Here is an 8,900-nt window from a genome sequence, read left to right on the forward strand (position 1 = left end):
TTTTTTTTTTTTTTTTTTTTTTTTGGTGACTTGCTGGCCAGTGGAACCAAATCCTTGACTTTGGTGTTACAAGGTGACGATCTAACAAACCGAGCTAATCAGTCAGCATCAAAGGGTCTAATTTTTGAAACTGAGGTGACAGCTTCCTCTGTCAGTGGTGCAGGACAGCTGCTCTCTCTTGGACCTGGCTGGATGTGTCTCTGTGCTCTCCGGTCACATGGCTGAGCTGATATCATTGTCCTTTGTTGGGAGAAGAGGAGTTTTGGATGCTGGTTTGAGACCCAAGGAGTCTGAGTGACCATGACATGGTGCTTGACCTTTGAGCTTCAGTGTCTTTTTATCTGCAGAAGAGAGGAAGGTTTTCAGGGTCAGAGAGGTGTTGCGGCCTGTGAGCAGAGTGCCCTGGAGGGGCCAGGCCAATTGGCTGCTTTCCTTTGACTACCTCTAAGATGACATAGCTCACCATGATGTGTGTGAGGTGCTATGTTACTCTGCTAATGGGCACAGACGTATAAAAGTGGAGTTATGTATACACCAAAACCACATGCTCCAGCCCATGAGTGTGGCAGCCTCCAGTGGCCGTCACCAGAGTGTCCCTCTGGGAGCACAGGAACAGCACAGCCCTTGTTCACTGAGTGTCCTCCCTGCATGGTCATGTGGCTATAGGAGGTCAGTATACACCAAAACCACATGCTCCAGCCCATGAGTGTGGCAGCCTCCAGTGGCCGTCACCAGCGTGTCCCTCTGGGAGCACAGGAACAGCACAGCCCTTGTTCACTGAGTGTCCTCCCTGCATGGTCATGTGGCTATAGGAGGTCGCATCAGCCTCTGTGTGTTCATGTGTTCTCTGCAGTTGTATGTAGTGTTCAGAATACTATTCCCATCTCTAGGCTGACTTCCAGAGCATGTGTTTCTCTTACATACGTTGACCAGCCTCAGTGCTTCCTGTGCTGCTGCTTATAAAGTCAGTTTCCTCTGAGGTGGTCTCAATGCAGTATGATATCTGACCCCTGAGAAGCACCTTAGGAAGTACCCAGTTGGTCAACAGTGTTTTTTTTAGCTGAGGGGCACTACAGAGATGTGCTGGCTCTCTCTCAAAAAGTGGAGACAGAGTCCTGGGGTCATTATACACATCTCTGCATGAAGTTGACTCTACAAGTTCAGTCCCACTGGAATATTCTGTCCTTTATAGACTATATTAACTTGGAGACAGATGCAGGGAGAACAGAAGCGCAATTGTGTATTGTTCTCTCTGTACTGGGTCACCCTGCTGCACATTAGAACTTTCTTCTTCCACTGCTGGACCCTCTGCCATCACCTGGCCTGGTCAGAGGTCTTTACCCAGATTTGTGACCGAGAACAAATCTTTGTTCCCAAAGGGTCGGGCCCATGGTGGTTTTGCTTCTTTTGGCTGCTGTCATTCCCATTAACTTGTACTCTTGGAAACAGAAACACTAAACTGTAACTCAGGACCTTCTGGCTCTAGGCATAATCTCTCCAGGATATGGCAGCAACTCAGCCTTGTCTTGAGAGTCAGGGTAGCCTCTCCGGCCAGGGCTGGTGCATGAGGAAGCCTGAGGGATGGTGGAGCATGGCCCTGTGTCCTGGTCGACACATCCTCCCCTGGTACTAGCCCTTCCAGCAGCAGGGTTCAAAGAGGTGGAGATGGGACTTGTAGCTGGGGAGTCACTTGGACATCACTGCCTCTTCCCAGACCTGTGTATTATGGCTGTGCGGGAGCCAGCTGTGCAGATTGGCTTCTGTTCCCAGCATCTGTTACACCCTGTGAGGTTGAGGCCCAGTGTTTCGGAATGTTTCTTTCAGTGGTGCTCCAGGTGCTCAGGAGGCGCCCGCTGTCCTGCCAGGCCACCACTGCATGATGGGCTTGTGGTAAGGCCGTGTCCTCTGTGAGTCAGCGAATCCATGTAGATCCGTTGACCGTGTGGGTGGCTGTTGAGAACCTGATCCTTGGTCGGGGGCACTTGGTGCCAGTGTGCTGTGCAGAACCGTGCAGTGTAAACCACAGCGCACGTTTTCCCTCCTAGCCCCTTGACCCTAAGGAACTCCCCAGGGACCTAAGTGAGGGTCACGAGAGGGAGGTGGCAGGCAGCTTACCTGCGTGTACCTGCCTTTGCTCCACCTGTCTCTTCTGTGCCATTTTTGCTTGATGTGGGCACCACTGCATCTACACCACCCGTGGCTTGGTCTGTTAGGTGACACCTGGTTTGTGGTGGGCAGCAGGTTGCTCAGTCTGTACATATCCCTCAGCCCTGCCAGGGCCTAGCAGCCAGCCAGGAGCTGTTTTTCAGCAGGAGAGCATCGCTTTTTTCTGCAGGCCTGGAGCTGGCCTGTCTTTCCAGGCATTCCTGGAGGCTGGCACAGTTAGATCAAGTGTTGTTGGATCTGTGGGGTCAAGAGCAGCATCTTGCTGTGTAACCCGCCCCCTGACCCCGGGAAGCCTAGGGTACTTGGGAAGTAGGGGAAGGGCACCTTGAGGTGCTGCTACAGGAGCAGCAGCCCCTTCATAGCCCCACTGAGGGCAAGCGCTTGAGGTTTGTGGGGTATCCCTCTGGCCCACTCATCTTGGGCATGTCATGTATGTGCTGCTTCCTGTTGGCCAGGTCCAGGCAGCATAACATTGTTTACTGGGGCCTGGTGTGGGGTGCTGCAGAGCCGGCTGCTATCTGGATGGCCCATAGGAGAGGGGAAGGGACATCCCCATAGGCAGCTGCTCTGATGGTGTGCACAGGGTGCTTAGAGAAGGGAGTTGTTTCTACTGGTGAGTGGGGCTTAGAGAGAGGCTCAGGGGACCACATCCTGGCTTTGTCCAGCTCCCTAAATGGCCCAGTCAGTGCCCTGATTTCATATGAGAAATTTTGTGGTTCTGCACATGCTGCAGCATTTAATCTTAGGTCTGTTTTCAGCAAGGTTGGCCTGTGTGTTTATGAGAAACAAGATCCTTTGGGGGCTGCCCTAGAAGCATTCTTGTTTTCTGACTGCGCCTCAAAACTCGGGCTGGAGTCCCAATTGTGTTCGCTCACTGTGGGGCTCAGAATTTCCCTGGCCACCAAGGGGCCTTAATGCCTTCCCTTAATCCTCACACTGCAGAACTCTGTGTTTATCTGCCCTGTATTTTGGGGGTTTTGATAAACGGCATCTGAAGAAAGTGCTCTGCTTCTTAAATGAAGGTTTGGAAGCTGTAGGATGTTGCAGCTTATTCTGTAAGTCTGTCTCCCTTCCCTGATGTCACTCCGCATCTGTGTGGCTGAACCTTTGTTGTCGTCCTCCCCTTCCCTCCCCCTCAGGACTAGGAAGGGGTTAACACTCAGCCACCCCTAGGTAAGCAACAGCCTGGCAGACATGATTCCAGGCTTGTTTCTGCTTTCTTTTCCTGTGCTTTTGCTCACTGGCTCAGTTGCTCACTCACAACCTGTCCAGCTGGCCCTTCTTGTAGTATACGTTGTTTTACTACCATTAATTTTCAACTATGTAGAAGGTAGAGACTGTCCACAGCACTCTGGGCCACCCTCTGCATAATGGGCACCAGCTGTGTAGTCTCCCCCTGCCCCCATGGGTCATTGTAAAGCATGTCCCAGAGAGTGTACAGATTTCATCGATAGATGTGTATCATGCCACATATAAAATAATGACAATAGTTTCTTAATATTATTAAATGTTCATAGCATTCAAATTTTCTTAGTTATCACATTTACACATATCACGCACTCAGTATGTGCATATGTACATGCACATGCACCCACATGTTGGTTTGAGTCAGGATGTAAACAAACTCAAAACATTGCCGTTTGGCTGATGCATCTTTTCTAGATTCTTTAAAGAAACTGAGTCATTTCTCTTATAGATCCTGTGCATCTGCATTTCTCTCCCAGCAGGTGTGAGAATGTTTAACACGGGTCCTCTCTTTCCTGGGTCCTCTCGTAAACTGGAAGGTAGAGCTGGAAGCTCAATCAGAATCACGTTTGTTTTTTTTTTTTTTTTTTCAAGAAAGCGTCAGCAACAGTGAAGTGTCAGGAGGTGCATTGGCTGTTGCTGCTCCTCTTTTGTGAGGGTGAGGTTGAGCAGCGGCCCCAGTATCCTCACGGAGTTCTGCACAGCCTGTCTGCTCCTGCCATTAGCAGAGGTGGGAGATGCCGCCTGCCCCCTTATTTCATTAGGGTGGCAGCAGATTCGTGATGTGACAGTTCTGCTACTCTCTCCTTTTGTCGCCAGAATTCCTCTAAAGAGAAGAACTTTCCTGTATCCACTGGTTGGTAAACAGAATAGATGCATGATTCGTTCTCTTCATTTATCAGTGTTTAGAATAACCACTTGGTTCTCAGGCATTCTCCAGAGTGACTAATGGTCTTTTCTGGCATTGCTGCCAGCTCTCAGATGTGGCCGTATTTCTTGGGCTTGAATAGATGCAGTGGTAGTTCTGCTTGGCTCCAGTCTGTCCCACTATTGTCTACTGGGAATCCCTTTTAGTTTTCTCTCAAAATCTTTTTTTGAAGTTTCAGGTGTTTTTATTTTATTTTATTTTATTTTTTTCCTTTTTGTCTTTTTTCGTGACCGGCAACGGATCGCAACCCTCAGTGTCGCGCCTGTACCGGACCGGGACCGGCAACGGGATCGCAACCCTCGGTGTTGCTCCCGCACCTCGCTCAGCCAGTGAGCGGCCGGTCTGTATGTGGGATCCAAACCCTCGGCGGGAGCGCTGCCGTGCTTCCCAGGCGGCGCACTGTAGCAGTGCGCCACCGGGCCGGCCCTCAGGTGTTTTTATTTTAAGGGAAAACACAAAATAGGTTTTTCTGATACTGGTCATTTTTTTCTTCTTAAAAATATTTTAAATAAATTACATAGATGTTAAGCATACAGTTTGGTGTCTTTGCAAGTGCATGCAGCCAGCAACCCACTCTCTACCAAGACAGAGAACATTTCCATCACCCCAGAGAGTTCCCTGGTGCTGCTCAGTCAGTCCTCATATACCACTGTCCCCCTCTGTGGCGATCACGTTCTGATTCCTTTCTCTATAAGATCAATTCTGCCTGCTCTTAGACTTGATATGAATGGAACCATACAGTGTGAACTCTTTTGTGACTGGTTCTTTTCCCTCAGCACGTTTTTGAGGTTTGTCTACGTTGTTGCCCATATCCTGAGTCCGTCGATGTGACCTCAGTAGTCTTTACTGCTTCCTTGTTTTGTGCAACAGGGTGCTCCACGTTTGTCTTGTTGGTGTCTGCTCCAGACCTGGAAGGACCCATACACAGGGCAGGTCTGCAGTCTTGGACTGCCACCAGGGGAGAGTCCATTTCACCCTGCTCACAGTGCTTGTTCATGACATGAACCTTCTGCTTTTATTTCCCTTTCTGAGAACTGGTTTCTTGTTTGACCTTTCCCAGCCCTTGAGCATGTTCCAAACTCGGTTCGCTTGTGGAAAGCAGCCGTTGAGCTGGAAGAGCCTGAAGATGCCAGGATCATGCTCAGCCGCGCTGTGGAGTGCTGCCCCACCAGTGTGGAGGTGAGTTTGTTGGGCTCAGGGCCAGCCTTGCCCCGCCAGGACCTGAGCCCAGGTGCAGTGTGTGGGAGTGGCACAAGCGCCGTGCTGAGCTCAGCCAGGCTGCAGTTTCTGGGAGCAGCAGGCAGCTTGGAGTGCCAGTGTGCTGCTCTGTGATGTGGCTCTGGGCAGGGTGGTCAGTGGCTTTGGTTAGTCACATTGCTGATGGAAGTGCAGAGCAGAATCTTCCCTTGTCCCTGACTACCACAGAAAGCTCTGTTGGGCACTCTTTCAGGGGCCGTTCCTTCTAGGTCAGCCCAGAATTTGTAATTGGAGCTGAAGGGTGTCAAGGGGATAGAAAACATCGCTGTATCTTTCTGCTAGCCCAGCATGAGGTCAGCTCTTTGCCTCAAGGCTAGTGGAATTTCTTTAAGCATTCTAGTTCACAGCATTCTGTGCAGTGATTTTTTTTTTCTTTCTTTTTTTTTTATAACTGATCTGTGCAGTGATTTTTTAGTTTTGGTTTTCTGATACATAGTATGTCTTTAATTATCCTAAGGGGTATTGTGAAATTCTCCAAACAAAATTAATCTTATTTACATAAAAATAAATAGAGCCCATGCACATTTTTGGCATGGAATGTTGCAGAATCAACAGTGCTAGGGTATGAGAACTCCAAAAGGCTGAGTACTCATCTGTCCTTTTAGCCCACGAGGGCAATAACTGTGCTGCTCACCTACTGTCCCAACACTGGGTATCAAGTCTCACACACTGTTTACATTTAACCAGTGTTTAGAACATTTGACCAAGAATCTTATCAACTTTCCATGCTAACCAGTCTCTTTAAATAAGTCAGAAGCATAAATGAACTGTTGATCAGGTGAGAAATACTGCTGTGCTCATTCTGTGGGCTCTGTTTCAGTGGTCCCTTAAGAACTTTTAGAAGGAACTTTGTGGAGGTGCTGTGGGCCTGTTGAGGGTGGCTCACCCTCTGACCAAGGGCTTACACAGAGCACTGTCATCTCAGCACACTGTCCTCTTTCTGGTGTCCTCTCTGTATAGCTCTGGCTTGCCCTGGCGAGGTTGGAGACCTATGAAAATGCCCGCAAGGTCTTAAACAAAGCACGTGAGAACATTCCCACAGACCGGCACATATGGATCACGGCTGCCAAGCTGGAGGAAGCCAATGGGAACACGCAGATGGTGGAGAAGATCATCGATCGTGCCATCACCTCTCTGCGGGCCAACGGCGTGGAGATCAACCGTGAGCAGTGGATCCAGGTAGGCTACATTCAGGTGTCATGGTGTCTGCATTAAAAGTGTATGTCCTCTTGGGGGCCGGCCCGTGGCTCACTTGGGAGAGTGTGGTGCTGATAACACCAAGGCCACGGGTTCGGATCCCATATAGGGATGGCCGGTTAGCTCACTTGGGCGAGTGTGGTGCTGACAACACCAAGTTAAGGGTTAAGATATCCCCTTACTGGTCATCTTTAAAAAAAAAAAAAAAAAAAGGTGTATGTCCTCCTGCACGTCGGAGTCTCAAGCAGGGTAAGGCACTAGCTGGATGGCACTGGAGCATTCCCACTCTGGCAGGAGGAGGCAGTGGTGTGGCCGTGCCCTAAGTGGTCCGGTCACCCACTACTTGTGATTGCTTTGTGTAGACTCCAGACCTTGAGCGTGTCTTGGGGTGACTACTGCTGAAGCACTTTCCATGTATGGACATGCATGACTAATACTACTCTGCTAGTAGAAGTAATATGACCTGAAACAGAATGACAGAAAGTCTTATGGCTTTTTTTTGTTCTTCCCTGTCTTTGAACTTTTTCTGTAGACTTAAAGCTAGAGAAGTCTCTAAAGATTGTCCAACCCAACTTCTAGGGCTTGGATCCCCTCTACTGCCTTCTTCTGAGGAGTCGCCCACTGCCAGAGCTCTCTGTCGTATGGCTCTACCTGGTGGAGGGCCCTTCTTTATGTGGACCTGCCCTGTAACTCTCCAAAGCTGCATTCTGTTTGGTGGGCCTCTCTGTACTGGAAGGTGGCCCTCTGCTCCCTACATCTTCCTCCTTTGGTGCCTTCTGCTGCTCTGTCATGAAGACTGCTCCCTGAACAACCCCAGCTGTCTGTGTCTGAGCCGTGTGCTGCTGCAGCTGTTGTTGGGGGTGCTGTCCCCCCTTGGACTCTGCTCTCCCCTAGGGATGTTGCGTTGGCTTCGATGCTGCTTCACGTACCTAAGTCTCCCCAACCTCCTCTTGTTCAGCTCCTTGGCTTTCTTTGTACATGGGATGCTGTTAAAACCATGTGGGCTCTTTCTGTGCTTTGGCAAATTTGTTCTTGTTTTTGCAAAATGTGAGGTACAAGGTCTCATGTTATTTGTCTCTCTAGAATTTGACTATCTAGGTTCAACCACTTTACTTCTTTAGTCTTTTTTTAACTGTGTTGCTTTTTTTTTTGCTTTCCATTCCGTTGTGTAGATCCAGGTTTCCAGCTGGTCTCATCATCCTTCTGCCTGAAGGACTCTAATTTCTTTTTTTTTTTTTTTTTTTGTCCTTTTTGTGACTGGCCGCACCGCGCTCAGCCAGTGAGCACTGTGAGTGCACCGGTCATCCCTATATAGGATCCGAACCCGTGGCAGGAGCGCTACCGCGCTCCCAGTGCCGCACCCTCCCAAGTGCTCCACGGGCTCGGCACAAGGACTCTAATTTCTTACAGTGCAGGTCTGCTGATATAAATTCTTTTAGCTCTTATGTCTTAAATAGTCTTTGTTTTATCTTTGTGTGTGTGTGTGTGTGTGTGTGTGTGTGTGTGTGTGTGTGTGTGTTTTGGTTGTTGGCTTGTACCTAGATCCAGACCCGTGACCTTGGTGTTACCAGCCTCTCACTCTCCCAAATGAGCTAACTGGCCAGCTCTTGTCTTTGTTTATGAAGGGTATTTTCGCTGGATACAGAGTTCTAGGTTGATGGTCCCTTTGAGTAACTTGAAGATACTGTTCACTGTCTTCTTGTGTGAGTTATTTGCAGCAGGCAGTCTGGAGTAATCTTTGTTTTTGTTCCTCTGTACGTAGTGTGTCTTATCTCTTTTTTCTTAATTTATGGCTATATTTACGATTTTTTTTGTCATTAATTTTGAGTAGTTTGTGATATGATGCCTTGGTGTAGTTTTCTCTTCTTTTCTTTTTTTCTTTCTTAATTTTATTTTGTCTATATACAATGAGGTTGATTATTGTGGCCCATTACCGAAACCCCCTTCCCTCCTCCCTCTCCCACCTCCCACCCAACAATGTCCTTTCTGTTTGCTTGTTGTATCAACTTCAAGGAATTGTAGTTGTTAAGTCTTCTTCCCCACCCACCCCCGGTTTTTGTGTGTGTGTGTGTGTGTGTGTGAATTTATTTATTTATTTTTAGCTCCC

The 8,900-nt window shown here is 48.7% G+C and overlaps 1 protein-coding gene across 2 annotated transcripts in view; it reads left to right on the forward strand.

Moving 5' to 3' along the window:
* Positions 1-8,900, forward strand: part of PRPF6 (pre-mRNA processing factor 6) — a 62,435-nt gene that overhangs the window by 30,340 nt on the left and 23,195 nt on the right. For both annotated transcript variants that reach the window (XM_008576873.1, XM_008576872.1), the window contains 2 exons: positions 5,400-5,518; positions 6,557-6,775. In XM_008576873.1, the coding sequence (XP_008575095.1) occupies positions 5,400-5,518; positions 6,557-6,775 (338 nt within the window). The remainder of the gene's footprint in view (positions 1-5,399; positions 5,519-6,556; positions 6,776-8,900) is intronic.

Source organism: Galeopterus variegatus, unplaced genomic scaffold (genome assembly GCF_000696425.1).
Source record: "Galeopterus variegatus unplaced genomic scaffold, G_variegatus-3.0.2 Scaffold1417, whole genome shotgun sequence".
In the NCBI taxonomy this organism is placed as follows: Eukaryota; Metazoa; Chordata; class Mammalia; order Dermoptera; family Cynocephalidae; genus Galeopterus; species Galeopterus variegatus.